Source organism: Cicer arietinum, chromosome 4 (assembly GCF_000331145.2).
Source record: "Cicer arietinum cultivar CDC Frontier isolate Library 1 chromosome 4, Cicar.CDCFrontier_v2.0, whole genome shotgun sequence".
NCBI lineage: Eukaryota > Viridiplantae > Streptophyta > Magnoliopsida > Fabales > Fabaceae > Cicer > Cicer arietinum.
The window spans coordinates 53,848,949-53,868,755 of record NC_021163.2 but is presented as its reverse complement, the minus strand read 5'-3'; the positions used below and the strand labels follow the sequence as shown (position 1 = coordinate 53,868,755).

Genomic DNA, 19,807 nt, shown 5'->3' with positions numbered 1-19,807 from the left:
AAAAACATGATCATATGCTTTTTCTTGACCTCATTTGTCAAATCCCCTATTTCTTTTGTAAAGAAGATCTAGAAATCCTACCTTTACCCTTTTTATGTTACATATATGCTTCTCTCATATATTCAAGTGATAATGATTTGGATTGTTGTGCTTGTATGGAAATAGAGCATTTGTGAGTGTTGATTTTGGTAATTTTTGGTGGACACCAAATTGGGAAAGGACAATGGCATCAAATTAAGGCATGTTGATTTGTATGGCCTCACTTATGGTTTAAACCTAAAATAAAATAAAGAGTGAATATCCAATTTGGTTTATTAAGTTTTAGGACTATATCAAGTATAATTCATAGAATTACAATGTTAATCAATTCGCCTCTATATATGAATTTGTTATCAAATCCATCTATGATATTATTTATTTACTTTTGAATACATTTATGATATTATCAACTTGATATAAGTATAGTCTTGGTCTTAAAAAAAGTATAGTCTCAATAAATATCAACATAAGCACAAATTTGATTAAATTACACATTTTTAAAATCATTGAAAAATATTGATAATAAGAGCTCTAGGAATTATTTTTTGTAACATATTAAAGAAACATTTTAAGCACAATAATTGTTTAGGACAAGAATAAAATAAAGTTTACAATTTCTCTATGATCAAAATAAACTAGAAAAACAAATTAAATTACTCAAAGAAGAAGTAAAACAATTAATCACAAGCGATGTCAGTGCACTCTAAGGGTTGAGAGCATGATTGATTATACCCACAACAATATTCTTTTACATGCAATTTGATTCACTTATTTGCTAAAAGTTTAACTCGGTCAATAATAAGATTTGCATTCAAAACATGTGAATGAAAAATTGTGTCATTTCTTGATTTCCAAATCGTACATGTCACCGCCAACCAAATTAAATTAATTCTTTGACGCATTATACAATTGCATGAAAAAAGACAATCGAATTGATTAGCGTGATTGATTGCATCCATATGAAACACACCCAATAGTCTAAACCAATTCAAGACACCATACCACATGATCCAAAAAGAGGGAACACAAAGAACAAATGACAAATTGTTTTAACTTCTCTGCAACCTACTACACGTTGTTGATCTTAAAAAAAAAATGATTACTCGGCGGAACATATTATGCTTTATAGGCAACCTATTTTGAAACAACCTCTACACAAATAATGATACTTTTGAATGGACAAAAGGATGCCACACTAAGTCTTGAAATGAAAGTGCAGTGACACTTACGACAAACTCCTCCTACAACACAAAATACACCTCCTTTACCGAATACAATCCTCTTTGCATATTATTCCACGACGACTTATCTGTTACGTTAACCTGCAAATGAACATTAGCCAATAAAATCCTACACTACTTCACTAATTCATCCTCCCATACAAACAACTACCTCTGTCATCTCCACCTTTGAACACCCTCCAATCGCAACAACTCTAGCTAACCTCTACATTTTCGTCTTGTTGCAAAGACAAATGAATTAACCTACTCAATTTCTCACACAAAACTTCACCAACCAACCATGAATCCTTCCAAAACAAAGTATTACTCTCATTCCCAATAATTTTAAACAATTTTTTTTATCAAACTATTCTTCTTCAATACCAACTCTTCTCGCAAAAATATCCTTCCACCATACAAACTCCCTCGAATTGTCCCCCTTAAATTCTCCAACTTGCACTCCATATTTATTGATCAATACCTTAACCCAGAGGCCCTCCGATTCTGTTTTTAACCTCCAACATCATTTACCTAATAAAGCTTTATTAAAAACTTTCAAATCTTGGACTCCTAATCCACCCTTCTCTAAAGGCAAACACACTTTATTCCAATTGACCCAATGAACTTTATTCACTTTCTCATTTCCACTCTAAAGAAATGATTTAAAAATATATTCAAGTTGAGAAATGATACATGAAGGAGCCTTGAAAAAGGGAAGAAAATAAATTGGTAATGCAAACAAGACAACTTGAGGTGAACTAAACAACCATCCAACGATAAAGTTCTAGATTTCTACCTAGACAATCTATTTCGAATATTCTCAATAATAGGCTTCCAAAACACCTAATGTTGGAGATTATCACCAATAGACAACCCAAATATTTGAATGGAACACATCATCTTACAATTAAGCATCTATGCTGCAATTTGAAGTCATAAACTGTTAACATTAACACATGCCAATATACTTTTATGAAAATTAACCTTTAGGCCAATTGAATCTCAAACCACAATAAATTAGTCTTGATAGCTCTAATATTGTCCCATCACTTCTCTCCCATGATCAACATAGCATTTGCAAATTGTAAAAGATAAACACGAAACTCGTTTGAGCCCACCTCAAAATCTTTGAAACGATTGCCATCTGCAAAAACACTAAACAGAGCATTCAGACCCTCAACAACTAATAGAAACAAGAACAGAGAGAAGTGGTCACCCTGTCTCAATCCCCTTCGCATAGCAAACTCATATGTAGGATTCCCATTCACTAGCACATAAGCTGACGCTGAACCAACACATTCCAAAATCCATTTGCGTCATTTCTATGGAAAACTCATCTTTGCCATCACAAGATCTAGGTAACCCATTTAAGTGAGTCACACACCTTATCGAAATCCACTTTGAACAAAATTAACTCTTTTTTCTTCTTTTTTGCTTTATCGACCACTTCATTTGCAATTAAGGTCTCATCCAAAATTTGTATGCCTTTAACAAACGTTGATTGAGATTCAACTATTACAGAACTAATCACCTGACTCACTTTATTCGCCTAACACTTTTGACAAAATTTTATACATACACTCCACTAGTGAAATGAGGCTAAATTCAAATAAGACTTGCAAATTATCTTTTTTTGGGAATTAAAACTTTAAAGGAGCCGTTTGATCCTTTTACCAACCTCCCATTCACATGAAAATCACTCAAAAAATTCATAAAATCACCTTTTATGTTCTCCCAAAACTCTTTTACAAACCCAAAATGTATACCATCTGGACTTGGACTTTTGTAGCTGTTATAATCTCACACCGCCCGTTTGACTTCCTCTTCACTAAATCTAACTAACAATGATTCAAACTGCATTAGCGAAAGAGAAATGTTGTTGCATAATTTTAGAAAATAAACTGGATAGAAGTGTGTTGGGTGGTTAGCATACGATGAAAGTAAATATGATAAGATAGTTGGATAAAGATATGATGATATATAGACATTATAAGGTATTATTTTCATTAAAACAAATTCATAAGAGGTTGTTATCTTATTTTATATTTGATATGTTCACGATAACAAACTATTTTAATATATATTTTTAATAAATATATAGATAATAAAAATACCATGTTATTAAATTTGTATTTCATTTGTGAAATTATTTAAATTAATTTTCATATTTTGATATTTTTTAATAATAATTATATAATTTTTAGATTCAAATTCTCTTGTTTACTAAATTTTCATTTTTTTTTAGATTAACAAATGAAAAAAATTACTCTTGTATCAAAATTACGCATAATTCTTAAAAAAGTAATTATTCATATTAATATAAACTTAATTTAATTTAAATTAGTATATATATTTATAATATTTATAATATTTAACATCGTGTTTTAATTTTTAAAATATATTTTATATTCTATTATATTTTAATTGTTATATTTTAAATTACATTTTGTAATAGAAAAATATTGAAATCATTTCATTATCTTATGTTATGTGGCCTCTTACTCTAACCCCCTATTTAGATAATAGTTTAACTACTAGTGGAAAAAATAAATAGTTTAACTAAGCGTTTATGATATAAATAATTTTTATTATAACTAAAAATAAAATTTATAAAGTATAAACAACTTTTATAAATACTCTAATTGATAAAGATAAAGCAAAAACATTTTATGATCATATCCCAAGTTAATTTTTAAAACTCTCGGAAACATTACCATAAATGTTGATACGCATGTAGATATAGTAAAATAATGAAACCCAATTTAGTAAAATATCTGGTGCCACATATATCTAGATTCTCTGGTTTTGGATAAAATCAAAAACGTTAACTTTGGAGTGAGTGATGAGAAAGGTATAGAGAGAGAGAGAGAGAGAGAAAGAGAGAGAGAGGAAAAGAAGGATTGACACTCACATTCACATTCACATTCACGAGCTAATTTATCACCGCCCCTCTGCATCTGCAACTCCAACCACTGCAAGTCCCTATTCAGATTTTGGTGGGTGAGCCACTGAAGCTTTTTTTCACGTGTTTGAACAACAACAACCATAACTTTGTTCTCTTTTAGTGGTTCACACCGACCCACGTTTTCTTTTTCAAAGATCTGATCTGGGTTTTTCATTTTCTCAATGTGAGAGTTAAACTCTCTTATGTTGGCATGTTTAATAATTGATAAAAAAAAAAGGTGACATTTTTTGTTTTTTTCATTTCGACAAAAATGGATCCTTGTAAGCACACTGTTGGAGCAGGAGGAATGGATATACCTATCATGCATGAGAGTGATAGGTATGAGCTTGTTCGTGATATTGGGTCTGGTAATTTTGGGGTGGCTAGGCTTATGAGAGATAAGCAAACTGATCAACTTGTTGCTGTCAAGTATATTGAGAGAGGTGATAAGGTTTGACCTTCATTTCTCTCTGCTTTTCTTTTTCCTTTTCCTGTTTTGGTTTATGTCTATCTGTCTGCAAATATGGTAACTTAGTTATTGGTTTTAATCTATGAAACACGGATACTGACACGGCCACCAGACCAAGACACTCACACAATGTAGACATTAGTAATAATTTTAAAAAAATGAATTAATTAAATATAATCAATGTGTTGGTGTCCTAGAAACGTTTGGACACTAGAAACACCTTCGAAAGTTCGAACGAAAGTGTCTGTGTTACAAGGTTTTAACTCTTCATGTCAAGTTTTTTTTTTTTTTTTACAAACATTATGTTATGTTGGTCGATGTTGAAGTTGTTGGCAGGGAGACTCTACTAAAGGTGGCGAGCCAGATTTGTCGATATAGATTAGTCATTGGCAAAGTTTGTGGACACTTTGCACCAATAACATAGTTATCACAATAATATCAATTTGTTTTTTCTCTTCATTTTGTTGAAAGTGTTGACTGATTGGTTTCTTTTGTAAGTAATTTCCAATTAGTGTTTGCCCTTGGTGGTGGGGTGCATTAGTTTTGAGTTAGTTAGTAAAAAAATGTTTTATTGATTTTTTGAAGTCTTTCAATTTCATTGGGTTTGACATGCTTAACTTTGAGGTAGAGTTCACTGAGTTTTGAAAGGAATTACATGCATATGGTTTTATCTGCTTAACCATAACTATTTTTTAACAGATAGATGAAAATGTACAAAGGGAAATTATAAATCATAGATCACTAAGGCATCCCAATATTGTCAGGTTCAAGGAGGTTTGTACTCTGTAGACATCAAGTGTCTTATCTTATTTTTCTAACCTTATATATTGTAATCTGTACTCATACTCCAAAAATATAGGTGATACTTACTCCTACACATTTAGCTATTGTGATGGAATATGCTTCTGGTGGAGAGCTATTTGAGCGAATATGCAATGCAGGACGGTTCAGTGAGGATGAGGTTCTTATCATATTCCATTCATGGATTTCAAATGCAGTATGCCTTTTGCAGTTAAAGTTAGTGACTATTATGTTGTGCTGCAGGCACGCTTTTTCTTCCAACAACTTATATCAGGAGTTAGCTACTGTCATGCAATGGTACATAATTTCTCAGCTTGTAGTCTTCACTTCTAAAATAGTTCATTTTCCGCCCGAAAAGATATATTGAAATGCCTGACTTGAATATCTCTATTTGTCTTTTTTAATAAAGCAAGTATGCCATCGTGATTTGAAGTTGGAGAACACGTTGTTGGATGGTAGTCCGGCTCCTCGTTTGAAGATTTGCGATTTTGGTTATTCAAAGGTATATTTTTCTCATACTTCTTTTATCAGTTGATACCTTGAAATTTATACTACCTACTTTCCAGATAGTTGGCACTGTTTGAAGTTCATTGAAATTTTATTCTCCTCGAATATCAAGCGAATTTATTTGTCTAACTTTTATCTTGGGTGGATTGATCGTTGATATCTATGATGCAAGTCTTGATTACCTTACTTCTGCAGTTCTCAGTGCTACATTCACAACCAAAATCTACGGTTGGTACCCCTGCATATATCGCTCCTGAAGTTTTGCTTAAGAAGGAATATGATGGCAAGGTATTTTTTACCTTCAATCCCTAGAAGAAAAATCATTTAACAAGTCATGTTAAAAAAAAAAATCATTAATTTGTCTAATGTTCTCACTATGGCTCAGATTGCAGATGTGTGGTCTTGTGGGGTGACCTTATATGTCATGTTGGTGGGTGCATATCCGTTCGAGGATCCGGAGGAGCCTAAAAATTTCCGGAAGACTATTCATGTAATCTTTTTTCAACTTCTTTTAGGTCAATACAGCATAACATTGAATCACTATTTTTGAATTTCTAGATTTTGCTTGCAGAGGATTTTGAAAGTCCAATACTCAATTCCTGACTATGTTCAAATATCTCCCGAGTGCCGTCATCTGATATCAAGAATCTTCGTTGCAGACCCTGCTCAGGTGAAACTTGTGTGCTTTTTATGCATCTTAAATATGTTTTTGGTCCCTGTAATGTGTTCATATTTCGTTTTAGTCCTTGTAAATTATGTTTTTTCAAAATGGTCTATGTAATATATAATTGTTTTGCATGGACTAAAACAAAAAGAAAAGAGCATATTACATACTTAACTATTCTAAAGCAAACCATTATCTTTCAATTGGAAACTAACATTGTTTTGAAACAGAGAATAAGTATTCCCGAGATTAGAAACCATGAGTGGTTTTTGAAGAACCTTCCAGCTGATCTCATCGTCGGGAATACTACGAACGATCAGTTTCAAGAGCCAGAGCAACCAATGCAAAGCGTTGAAGAAATCATGCAGATAATTAGCGAGGCTACTATTCCTGCAGCTGGAACTCATCAATCTCTCAACCAGTATCTTACCGGTAGTTTGGACATCGATGACGAAATGGACGAGGATGTAGAGACCGATCCTGACCTTGACATTGATAGCAGTGGTGAAATAGTTTATGCAATGTAAGTTGCTGTAACAAACAATGGAATCTGGCTTTTGGGGGTCAATTTGAATGTTGAACCCTAGGTTGTAAAGTGAGTTTTGGAATATAGGGAAGGAAAACATTTCACATCTTCAAGGAAGGATTCTGTTATGTTATGTATGTTTTCTCAGTTTGAGATGATCCTCTTTACATGATGCTTTGTATTTATAGATGTTTTAAGTTGTTATATATTATGAAGTGCTTGTCTTTTCAAGTGTTCTCAAATAGTGGCTATAGCTAATGAAAACAAATCGTTATTGTTCCACGACACAAGTGTTATCAAATCGCAACTATAACAACACTATAACAATGTAACTAAAGAGAATTCGAATAAACCGCTATTTTCTACAATTTGTAATTAACAAAACTTGTCTTTCCTTTTTTGTTGTTCCTTCGTTGTTTTCATGTTTATTTTAATTTTCAAAAAGTATCTAAAACTGAATCTTATCTTATGACCTATGAGTGAGTTTTCAAAGTAAGTCCAAACCTCTAGTTTAACTGATTATGTTCATGAGCAGTCCACAGATTGGTTTGATAAATACCATAAGGTGCTTGTACACAAAGCATACAAGAAAAAGTTTTTCAATAAAAAGCTTCATTTGTAACTTTAGAGATATTTAAGCATTTAATGGTGTTCTATACTATCTGCTCAACAGGTATATGTTTCAAAATGGAGTACAGTACTTCAACCATTGCACACTAATAAGTTAATTAGGTACAAGGCTTGTAGTTGTTGGCTTATTAACGATTGTTCTGTTTCAGTTACAGGTCTAGAACACTTCTATCGTTTCAATTTAACATAGATCAAACTGGACAATAAATAAATAAGTATTAAAAAAAGGAAGAAAACAAAGTTGGACAAATCAGATTTCAATCTGTTCTAATTTAATCCGATTCAACCCACAAACTGGTTGATTTTAGGTTCAATTGAATTAGTAGGTCCGGTCGAATTTTTAAAATATTAATATTGTCAACATATTTGTGGATTTTTAAAACATTGATATTGTCAACATATTTGTTTTATACAGCATGCATTGGATCATATGGACTTTATGTTCACTTATAGGTAGGACCTCACCTCTCATGCAATTGCCAGTTGGTCTCTTATCCTGACACTCTGACAAAGTGGGAAATTGAAACAGAAAACCAAACATGTCTAGAGATAAACAAATAAAATAAACTCATATAATAGAGAGAGAGAGAGAGACAAGCTTAGGTAACACCATATAGTGCATGATTAATTTCTTTTTTAATAAAAATTTCCAAAAATAGAAAAATTTGACTATGTTATATTTGGTAAACAACGCATTGAAATATGGACCTTGAATTTATTGTTGTCATGCATTTAAGATTGTTCAATCATTTGATCAAACAGTCTAAAATACACGAGATTGGCTATTTCAAGATTTTAAACATTCATGATGAGTTTATGTCCCTCTCCTTCTGAATTATTTTTTTTGCATGAACAGTGACAATGACATACTATTTCTAATAGACAATTTTTGGTTGAAATTCAAATTAATCTTCACTATTTTGAAAATGGATCACACTAACATATGAAGATCCAACACAAATTTAGCAAAATTAAAACTTTAACAAGTAGACTAAAGTGTATTAAAAAGAATGTATTCTAAGCATTTTTATTTGAATTACCTTTATTACATGTGCATCATGAGTAGAGATCATAGATATCATTACAAGTTAATGGAATATATAAATATAAAACTGTTCATAATTGAAGTTATATATCTTATTTTGTAATAAGTGAGTATTCATCTGTATGCTTCCAAAGAAAATGTTCCACAAGCTGTCGTCACTTGGTATTAAAAAAGGCATACATATCAATTATCAATAGCCATTTTTCAAGACTTGTGAGAAAAAGAAGAAGAAGAAAAATGAGAGAAAACTCTAGAAGAAGAAATAAAGAATTCCTTTACAACTACAAAAGTAAAAAATTGTTCTTCACTCAAATTACCATTATCTATGTTAATATTACCAAACAAGCAAATTTGATGCTTAGAAGCATCTATGATCTATGTGCATAATGATCTTAAATAAACTTCCCTAATTTGTTCATATGGGTTCAAAATTGTGTACATGCTTCAATGTGAACATGTCAACTGTCACCATAATAAAAAAGGAAAAGAGAAAAACATAAAAACACTTGCACCTTCTCCACCATAGGTTTGAGAAGCATGATAAGACCAAATATTTGTTTCTTATACAAAAAGGATGAGTCATCATTGACATCTATTTAATGCTTATCCACCTGATTACTTGAATCATTCAACACAACTGAATCAGCCATTCCCAAGTCACAAACCAAGCAGATAAAAATCTCAATGTATTGCTTAATTTTCCAATAAGGTCGTCATTAGTGAAAACATCTGTTTCCTGTATCACAAAGGAATTAGATGTTAATGAAATGTTCATCAATATTAACAAGCCAACCTATGTTAAGCTGAAGTTGTTAATAATAATACAACAGAACTAAAAATACATCGATGTCTTCATTGTCAAATAAACACCTGAAGTTCTCTCTTCGATTTTATTCGAGTAAACTCTGAATTTCACATTTGGAACATTAATTTGATCCTCAAAATATTAAAAAAAATAAATTAATACTCAAATGATTGATTTTGGTAATTGCATAACGAGTCCTAGAAAACACTAACTTTTGAACTAATTGGATGTCAAAAAATGTATCATCCAAGGACAAAATAGGCGATACTCTTTTTAACATTATTAGTTATAACAATTTTCATAGTATAATTTAATATGTCAAGAAAATATTTTAAAAAAGGTTTAAATTACTGCAGATAACTATAGATTCATAAAATTTTCAAAAAGATCCTTATAATTTAAAAGTTCATAATTGGAACCTATACTTCCAAAAAAATTCAAATAAGTCCTCACTAGCCATTACATGTTCCTAAAATAGCTTAGTCAATAGCAATCTAAAGCGGCACCTGGCCGCTATTGGACAAACAGTAGAGGAGCGGTTCCGTGTAAAAGAATGCAGCTTGCAGATGTTGCAACAAGAATGCACCGCACCTCAAAATGAGATTGAAAATTCCCAAAAAACTTTTATTATTTAAATGTTAACAGTTTTTATTGGGGTAATTCAGTAATTAAAAAACACAGAAACAGCATCAGGGATTTCTCCAGGCTCTGTCTTACTCCTGCTGTCATTTTTTACCCTTTTCAGCTAGTTTTTGAGTTTAAATCTACAAGTATATTATAACTTTCATAAAACTTCAAAATAGAGGCCATTCTATTGTACCTGTGTCCCTTGTCACACACTTAATCTCAAGGGTATCCGTGCTTTATAGGTCACAGCTGAATTGACACACACACACACACCATGCAGGAGTCACACCCAACACTGAATGGAGACACACCCACAATGGAGGATTTGCAACCACAGCTGAATGGATTAAGGAGAATGAGGATCAGGGTTAGGGTTAACAACCTTTGTTTTTTATATAAGGATCGTTTTGAAATTTTAGCTCTTCACACTTTTTCCTATAAAAGGACTAAATTACAAATAACAAAACTCATAACAAGCAATAATGGGTAAAAATGGAAGTGCACACTAGTCTTCACCATAATTTGTCTAAGTTTTCAAATGGGTCTTTTATAGCTTAGCAAAAGTTGAAGACATGTGGTTAGTAGAGATTTATAAAATAATCGGACGTTAAGACTCCATTACAAACTTTTAAACAATAAACCTATATGAAAATTTAATGAAGCTATTGCGATTAATCTTCATATTTATTTGAATGCGGCTAGAGCTTGATAAAACTAGATTTAGTTGAGCTCATGCATTTCAGCTTGACTTATTTCCACAATACATAACATTTAATCATAAACGAGGAAACAAAATATAGTCTCTGCGCAACTACCGAGGATATAAGTTGTAGAATCTATAATGAGTTTATGGAACTTACAACTGAAATTGACTTTGCAAGGTTGTACCATAGCTCAGTTGGTTAACTAACTATCAGAATCTGACATCTTCAATGCTTTAGGTCTTCTATACCACAATACTGCAAACCATAGAGTCCTCAACAAAACCCCATTTGCAAAGTGAGGAATAAGTATACGCCCCCAATAAGGGTAATATGGACCTGGCAATTTGATCAATGTGAAGAAAATTGCAATGGCAATTAAATGCCATGGAACTTCTGCATCCTGAAAACCAGACCATGCATTTAAACATTATGAAAAAAAAAATAACTGAAAAAAACCTTTATTTATATTAATTGAATTGAAGTTAAGTTAATTAATAAAACTAATCAAAGAACTGGTAATATTACTTGGCTGTTACTTTTGTGGTAAACTATTCATTTAAAGAAAAAATCAGCTTAATGCTACATCCAACTAATTTATCGGTTATCTAGATTATAAAATGCGGCATAGCCAATGATTTTACCCTTTGTCGTGGAGATAACTCTAATGCAGTCTCTTTAAGGATACCAGCAACAGCAGCTCCAAAAAGAACCGGAAGAGGAACAAGAACTAGCTTCCTTTCATGCGCACAATAGGATAACTCACTGATGGAGGTAACAGCGAATACAGGTATAGATAGGTATTTGACAACAGCCAAAGTAAGATCAAGAACAAGCTGAACAAAGTTTCCCAATGCTCTCTTCCACGGGAAAATCTTCACCGGCTCGGGAGAACTGTCCCAAAGCTTATGTGCTTTGTCTATTAACTGGTCAAGTTGCACTTTTCTATCATCATCTGATTGATGTGCTGCAGACATATTCATAGCACATGAGATCTTGAGCCTTGTCTTCTGAGATGCAGAAAATGGTTTAACACCTAAACGGCAACCGTGCTTCTTCACAAAACGTGATGTACTCTGGAATAGCAAAAACAGGAGTTTCAAGCTAACGAAACAAATCAGCAAACCTAAATTGGTTGTGTAATGTACATAGCAAACCCTACATTCCAAAAACTCCAAAACAAATGAAAACCAGTAATATTCAGATTGAGTAATGCTACACACACACAATACCTCATAAGTTTTAGATACACATTCTACATTTGTGATTTGTTTGATATACACTACTTTGACACTGCATAAATTTGACCGTGTAGATTAAGGTACCTTTTGCATCAAAGCAGACACTATTGATCGAAGGCGTGACCGATGTCCAACACGTGTCAGTGTCTAACACCACCACCACACTGACAAATATGATATCATTTAATTAACTTATTTTCTCAAATTATTACTGGTATTAACGTGTCAGTATTGTGTTTGATGTTTGTGTTTGGGTCAGTGCTTCATAATCTTTTGCTTGACAAGTTATAATTTAACACAACAGAAAATGAGTTGGGTTTATATTTAGTCCACTTCAATAGAAGACCAAAAAGTGACCAAGATAAAGATAAAAAAAGTGATACATTTGGACATATCAGAACAAAACATATACATTTTATTTTATGTTTGGTACAGAAAGAAGACATTTTGATTTCACAAAAAAAAAAGTGCAATTAAAGCGAACAAATCAAGCTCTCTCGCTCTTTTAGTTTCAGACAATTGGAAAATATAAAAGCAATGTTATAAAATCTAGCTTGGACCCGCTGCTTCGACTAGTATAACCAGAAATCAGCCATATGACCAATCCAAACCACTAATGGAACCTGAAATGCATGAACACTAATGAAAATCGGTTCAACATGGCTAGTTTTGTGCAAAAAACCAGTGATTCATTATTAGTTAACAAGCCAGCTCCTCATGTTCTTAATTTTTATATATTTATAATTTACTTTTTATGTAAGTTTGCATATTCTTTATACAATGTAGATAAAGTAATATATCAATTGTTTCCATAAACTCTCTCAAACAGTTTCATAAGTGTTTTGTAGATAAGTCAATCCAAACACATTAGAACTATGAAGACAAAAACAAAACAAAAAATTGCAAATTTTCAAAAATTATGAAATTTAGCATGAACTTTGTAAAACTATGAAATATAATAACGATTTATTGGCAACTAATTGCCCATTTATCTAATGACCTAATCTCTATTGATTTTATAACATAGAAAAAAATAACAAGTATGAGAAAATAAAATAAACAAATTGTAAAAGAGAAAGTTTGAATACCTTGAAACCCAGAAAAGGAGGTTGAATTGTGAAGGAGTTGTTGTGGAAACAAGTGAAAGCAGAAGATACGAGTTGAGATGAGGGATAAGGGAGAGACATTTTGTGAAGCTGAAAGATACAAATTTGAACTCAAATTCAGAAACCCTTTTGAAAAAAGATTACAAATTGCAATTCAACAACAAATGGGGGTTTAGGAATATAATCAAACCGATAGATTAATTTAAATGGCGTTTGCATAAGCTTAATTTTTATTTGAAAATATTTTCTTTTGGAGTGACCTATTAACCTTTTAGAACTTTTATGCAATTTTTTACACGATTATTCAATATGTCACTACATGCTAAATTGAAAATCTAATTAGATGATTGTGAATAAAGTGTTTTGTAATTTCAAAGCATTGTTCTTACATCCCAAATTTTTTAAGTTTTTCGGGAAAATATATGAAATTTAAAAAAGTCATAATTTTATTTGTTTAAAAATGTAATTTTGACTACTTGCATAAAGTATTTTTTATTTTATTTTAAAAAAGATAATTTTTTTTTCTAAGTTTGAATAAATATTTAATTTAATAATATCGACATTTATGTTGAATTAAAATTTAAAGACATTATAAAATATTTTTAAATGTTATGTATTACGAAATCTATAAACACAAAATGCAATAATTGCACTTTTAAAATGATAAAAAGTAAAATAAAGGGATGAATACATGAAAGTAGTTGCATATAGAATTAACGGATAAGATTAATTTTTCATGTTTCATTGGATTATGATATGTAATAATAAGTATTTCTCAAGTATTTTTAATAATTACAGTAAAATACAAATAGTTTCTACTTTGCAATAATCTAAAAAAATTTGCAGAACTTTGAAATTATTTATTTACAAGGTAGTTTTTTCAGTGACCCGCTATTTTGGTCTTTAAGATTATAGAAGTTGGACAAATTTTGGTCATTTAAATTTACAAAATAAACTCATCAATTAATTAAATTTCTGTATTATCTAATAGGGAAAAAAAGGGGTAGAGTCAGTTAGACATTGTTTACAAAAATGTGTTTAGAATTTCCCTTGATTTTTATTTGTCAATTTTTTTTGCTCTATTTTTCATTTCAAATATATTAAAATGAATTGATAGATAGATTAAATTGATTTAAAAGAAAGAACAAAACATAAAAAACTACAAGCCTATAGTGAAATACACCTCAAAAGCAGCATTATTTAGAAGGAGAGTGCACATGATTTTTCATCATTAACTGCATGTTCCTATGCATATGATTTTTCATTTAATATGATTATGTTGACACGAACACAACATTAGCAAGGGTAAGCCTTGCAAGTTTATTGAGCAAGAGAGCATTCCATAATCTATTTTTTCGAAAGCCAAACAGACATGCCATTGAACTAATAAAACAGGATCATTACGATAAGATGGAGCAGAAAAATGAGGGGCATTCCCCAACCAGATTCTAGAACCTAATCTCTTGGCTACTCCCAAAAGTTTAAGAAGCCTCATGGTTCAAATGTCTCCTTATAAAACTAACTCGAAAATCATCAAACTGGTGCATGAGTTCCTGAAATTCCAGGATCACACCTTGTTAATGAAAATCCATTATTCTAAAATATTTCCACTAGAGCATCCATTATTAAGGAGTGGTGACAATAATGGCGGAGCTCTAGCCGAGACATCGATTTGGCACATCCATTAGCCACATGAGCCAATAGAACCAACAAATGAAAAGAACCATTATTAAGTTTACATGGAAACGTGGCTGCCGGAAAAGAAACATCTCCAGCTCACCCTAGTTAGATAAGATGACTACTCTAACAACTCTAAGGAAACAGAGGCAGGTAATGAAGCCCTAAATTTTCTGGAAAACCCATTATCAAGTTCAGGTTTTGTAAGGCTTGACCTGATGCTCCCTTCACTAAGTTATCAATCTGCAACAACATATCAACATACTTAGAGCCAATGCAATAATAATTACATAGTATAAGGTCATGTTTGGATAAACAACTTGTTTAAACACTTATCATATGAGTACTTGTATATAAGCTATTTCTACAAAAGATAAAATAAAGTCAATTTTTTTTTATATAAGCTATAAGTTGTTTTGATAAGCTATCCTGGAGAGCTTATATAAATAAGCTGAAAGCAACTTGTACACATGTCATAAGTTGTTTCCAAAAGCTCCCTCAAGCAATTCTAAAGTGCTTATCAGTACTAAGCCAATCCAAACAAACTGTAATTATGTAACCATAATGTTTCACTTGTAACATACCACAGATATGATTATTGCTCTTCCAGGAATTCGATCAGGGAAAACATTGATTAAACAGTAATTTGATCCTTTAACACTATGAGTTCGAGGAATTACTCCATTTTCCAACAGTACAACAAATTCTTCATCCTAAAATCACCAAAAAAAAAACAAACAGAAACAGTAAGAAAAGGAAAAACAGATAAATTCAAACATGAACTAAGAAGAGACTAATAAAGTAATAAATGTTATGCATATTCCACAATCACATGAAACCGAGGCAAGACAAGGCCTTCAAACTCTGAGATCTTAATATGATTACAAAGAGTCATTGGTAAAATTCCATGCCTTAATAATGAAGAATAATCATTAATTCTATGCATATACGCAATTCATACTTTAAATTATTGTAAACTAGCGCTAACAAAATCTGAATGATGAGGTAAAAAGAAGTGAAATAGAAAGGACAAACCTCATATGATTGTTTCAGTTGATGGTGCAAGTCCTCAATGCTTACTCCTGGAGCCATTTCCACGTAAATAGTTGATTGCATACCACGGCACTGAAAAATGGCAGAGAGAAAAATTTGTCAGTTTACCTGGAAAGCAATAAAAGAATACAAAAGATAGAACTCTTAATGCCACTCTTACCATTGGAATCAGGTGTGGGGTAAAACTAATGGTTACTTTTGAACCTGCAGCTTCAGCGAGTCCTTGTTCGATTTCTGGAACTGTAATCCACAAAATGGGAAAATTTTATCTATTTGAATGGATGTCATATGTCCCCAATAGCTAAAACCACTAGCATTATATAACTGATAACGAGGCTAAGTAGTGGAAATCACTTTAAACTTTGGAGGTAGGATGAGAAAATGTTAAATTGCATTTGAATTTAGCTAAGAAAATAACATTTTCAACTTAAAACGAAGTTGAATGGGTTTCAGTGATACAAACCAGATATGAGGGGGATTTTGCAAAATGGCAAAACTAGAGGAGAGTAAAGTGCAATTCACCCTATATTTATATAACATTTTAGCTGTCATGTCACTACTGCTTAAGAGTTGAGACAATTTTATTCTAAGTGAAATACCCATAACATCCCTATTTCATAAGATGATGTGTTCTGTAAGTTTTCATGAGATGAAACAAAAAAGTCATAAATTATATTTCATTAGGACACATTAGATTTACTTTTAGAAAACTACAAGTCTGAATTTTAGATTTTTTATTGATGGCTGCATATAAGGTACATGTAATTCACATGCAACCGTGTACTGGTACCTAGTTATTTTTCACCATTGGATCTAACTTTTTTAAATATTTTCCATCAACAGTTGCATGTGAATTTCAACAAACCATAGAGTATTGGATGGAGGGAGTAAGATAGCGTATTGCTAGCGCTTCTCAACTCATCTTTTGGTGACATATAAGAATAATTTTGCATGAACATAACATCAAAGAGATAAAAAAAGTTATACACTAGTGAAATAAAAATGTATATAAGATGCTTTGCCAAGGACTAACATTCATATTCACATAGTTGATATAATTTTTTATTGCCCAATAGTATCTGTTACCTTGTTATGAATTTTTGAAAGTGTAGTATACAACTTCAAATTATTTTGTTTTTTCAAATGTACAAAAATTTATTATCCGAATGTCTTTTAGTGAAAAAAGTGCAATTTTATGTTATGTATCCTAGTTATATAAGAAAAAGTTACAAGATGAAAAATCTTATCCACATCTAAACACAAAAACTGTTTTTCAAAAAGTTCTATGGGAAAAAGATGTATCACTCCAAAAAAATCTTATCCACTCAGTGGTTAGTTAGGCTGAAGTCTTTAAGACTTGAAATGCATAAATCCAATTATATCAAGCAAACTAAACTTACCATGGCGATGCCGAGTAACACCATAAGAGTTCATACCCTCGGTTACTTCAGTGAACAATAAATTTTCTTTTGCACTTCGCCCTACAATGAGAACCAAGTAATCAAACAACATTGACATTATATGCTTGTTCTGAGAATGTTGTGATATACTTGTAAGGAAATACAAAAGATGTGTATCCCATTTCTAACCTGCTCCACTAACACCAGATTTAGCATCAACAATAATATTACTAGTCTGAATAAGATTAGCCTGCAAGACCGAGAAAACTCAGATTGCAGAAACATAAAACAAAGGGGATATAAAACTCTTCAAGCAATCATAAAACCAATAACTACATAAAAATCTTTTTCAAAATAGGACTCATAAAGCTAAGGCTAATCCCTAGACAATGATTCCACATGTGAAATCAACCATTGATTCAACATATAAGTACTTTACTCAAGGTAGACAGAATTGATAAACAAGTAGAGTACAGGTGCACATCAAACTTTGGAATACATATGTTTTCCACCAATCCACTAGACAGTTGCATGAGTAAAGCAGCAACATCTCACGATTCTCACGTGCCTTTTAGTGGAAACTGTTTCAGTATTCCTCACTTGTCTCCCTTATGCCGTGTCTTAGAATTTAAATTAGGCCTAACTCAACCTACAAAACTGGCTTGTAAAGTAGGAACTACTGAAGTTTTATCATGCACTACTTAGGTTTCACACCCCTCATAGCCAACACAAGGAAGGTGCTGCAGGCTGCAATGAAGGAAACCCAGATGCCGCAATTAGGCGGCTAGGAGGGGGTGCAAATAAGGCGCAATTTCCAACATGCCCCCTCACGCTCAGGCTCAATGGGTCTAAAGCTTGGACGATGCAGGATCCAACAATAGATTTAGGATTGTCTCTGATACAATCTTATAATTTGGGTAAGGCCTGAGTCAAACCTACAAAATCAGCTTGTCTCTGATACAATCTTTTAGGATATTAAAACCACAATTTCAATTAGGATCATACAAAGCTATAATCCAAGTAGAATCTAACATCTACATCCTTTCACCCTGAAATCTATAATCAATTCAATCCTTACATCTAAATTTTCCAATCATCTTCCCTTGATAGTGAGCTTCATGTGTAGTGTTCCATTTCTCCAGTGAATTTTGGTAGGAGACATGGATTTTAATTTAAAACTTTTCATTTTTGTACAATTCAAGCAATAGGTCAGATTGTACACCATAATGGTATAACTCCTGTTTGCATCATAATCAGTCACCAAAAATAATAAAAAAGAAATGAAATTTCACTTATTCTAAATGTGTAGTTTATAATAAAGCAAAGCAAATATGTTAACCTTTATCAGTGGAACAAGAGGAAGTTGGATGGAAGTTGGATAACAACCCGGATTAGCAACTAGGCGTGCATTCCTTATTTCCTCCCTTGAAACCTCTGTTAATCCATATATAGCTTCTTTCTGAATAATAACTAGATTAACTCAGCATGAGAAACAAATGACAAAAAAGTAGCTGGTTTAAGGAAATTCCATTTGACTTTGTTTTTCCATTAGAGAATTACAAGAAAAAATCAACTTGAGTTACACAATTCATTTCATAGATATGAATAGAAATCAAAGTGAACAAATCAAATTCATAAAGTGATGACATCTTACTTCATCAAATGTATACCTAAGAACTTAAAAGACGTTCATGATTTACTAAGGGCCTCTTTGGATTGGCTTATTTGAGCTTATATGATGGCATAACCATTTATGAGACTATTTGAGAGAGCATATAGAAACAGCTTATGACATGTTCATAAGCTGTTTTTAGCTTATTTCCATAAGCTCTCCAAGATAGGTTATAAAAACAACTTATATGAAAACAGTTTGACTTTATTTTATTTTTTGTTATACATAAGCACTTATACTATAAGCGCTTCATTAAGTTGTTTATCCAAAGAGGGCATGGTATAAAAAAAACAAATTATAATCCTATAAGCTAACAATGTATTCTGCTGAAGAAAACAAAAAGTTGACCTAGACAAATGAGACCCTTTTATATTTGAAGAAGACAAGTCCCACCTGCAAATCTGGTGCACTGTGTGGCTGACCATACCACTCTTCATACTCAGAAACATCTCTTAGACGAAAATCCTACAAAATGAACGTTTACAATTCTATTATGAAACAAAATTCCCTTTGATCTATAATGAAAAGAATCTTTAAATAAAAACATAGAGACAACAGTTATTCAAAACATACTGCAGAAAGATCAACAATCTTCAAGTGCTTTGGGAGACCTTTAATTATTTCCTGGAATAAAAAATGTAGACTAAGGAATATTTTTAAGCATTAAAATTACACTCTTT

General features: G+C 31.8%; 3 protein-coding genes across 5 annotated transcripts in view; 1 reads left to right on the top strand and 2 right to left on the bottom strand.

Annotated features, from left to right (window-relative positions):
* Nucleotides 1-4,053: 4,053 nt before the first annotated feature.
* Nucleotides 4,054-7,401, top strand: LOC101513696 (serine/threonine-protein kinase SRK2E). The gene is made up of 9 exons (XM_004498112.4): nt 4,054-4,654; nt 5,372-5,446; nt 5,532-5,633; nt 5,717-5,770; nt 5,883-5,975; nt 6,176-6,268; nt 6,366-6,470; nt 6,552-6,650; nt 6,875-7,401. Exons 1-9 carry the CDS (start codon nt 4,475-4,477, stop codon nt 7,169-7,171), a joined length of 1,098 nt encoding a protein of 365 aa, XP_004498169.1. The 5' UTR covers nt 4,054-4,474; the 3' UTR covers nt 7,172-7,401.
* Nucleotides 7,402-9,135: 1,734 nt separating this feature from the next.
* LOC101514031 (uncharacterized) lies at nt 9,136-13,612 on the bottom strand. 3 transcript variants are annotated; one of them, XR_003472446.2, is made up of 5 exons: nt 13,308-13,583; nt 11,623-12,054; nt 11,138-11,381; nt 10,471-10,614; nt 9,136-9,581 (listed from the first exon to the last, which is right to left on the bottom strand). XR_003472446.2 is itself a non-coding variant. In XM_004498114.3 (5 exons), the coding sequence occupies exons 2-4, from the start codon at nt 13,404-13,406 to the stop codon at nt 11,184-11,186; spliced, it is 729 nt and encodes a 242-aa protein (XP_004498171.1). In that variant the 5' UTR covers nt 13,407-13,415; nt 13,594-13,612; the 3' UTR covers nt 9,136-9,581; nt 11,138-11,183. The 3 variants fall into 3 exon arrangements, 2 of the variants coding, with proteins under 2 accessions (XP_004498171.1, XP_073223613.1); XM_004498114.3 differs by lacking the exon at nt 10,471-10,614 and adding an exon at nt 13,594-13,612 and having other exon boundaries at nt 13,308-13,415; XM_073367512.1 differs by lacking the exon at nt 10,471-10,614 and having other exon boundaries at nt 13,308-13,415; nt 13,516-13,534.
* Nucleotides 13,613-14,703: 1,091 nt separating this feature from the next.
* LOC101514584 (probable N-acetyl-gamma-glutamyl-phosphate reductase, chloroplastic) overlaps nt 14,704-19,807 on the bottom strand; it is a 7,055-nt gene continuing 1,951 nt past the window's right edge. The window contains exons 5-13 of the mRNA XM_004498115.4: nt 19,701-19,751; nt 19,521-19,592; nt 18,795-18,914; nt 17,645-17,705; nt 17,456-17,536; nt 16,216-16,295; nt 16,038-16,127; nt 15,587-15,715; nt 14,704-15,245 (exon numbers count right to left, since the gene is read on the bottom strand). Of these exons, the coding sequence (XP_004498172.1) occupies nt 15,138-15,245; nt 15,587-15,715; nt 16,038-16,127; nt 16,216-16,295; nt 17,456-17,536; nt 17,645-17,705; nt 18,795-18,914; nt 19,521-19,592; nt 19,701-19,751 (792 nt within the window). The 3' untranslated portion in view covers nt 14,704-15,137. The remainder of the gene's footprint in view (nt 15,246-15,586; nt 15,716-16,037; nt 16,128-16,215; nt 16,296-17,455; nt 17,537-17,644; nt 17,706-18,794; nt 18,915-19,520; nt 19,593-19,700; nt 19,752-19,807) is intronic.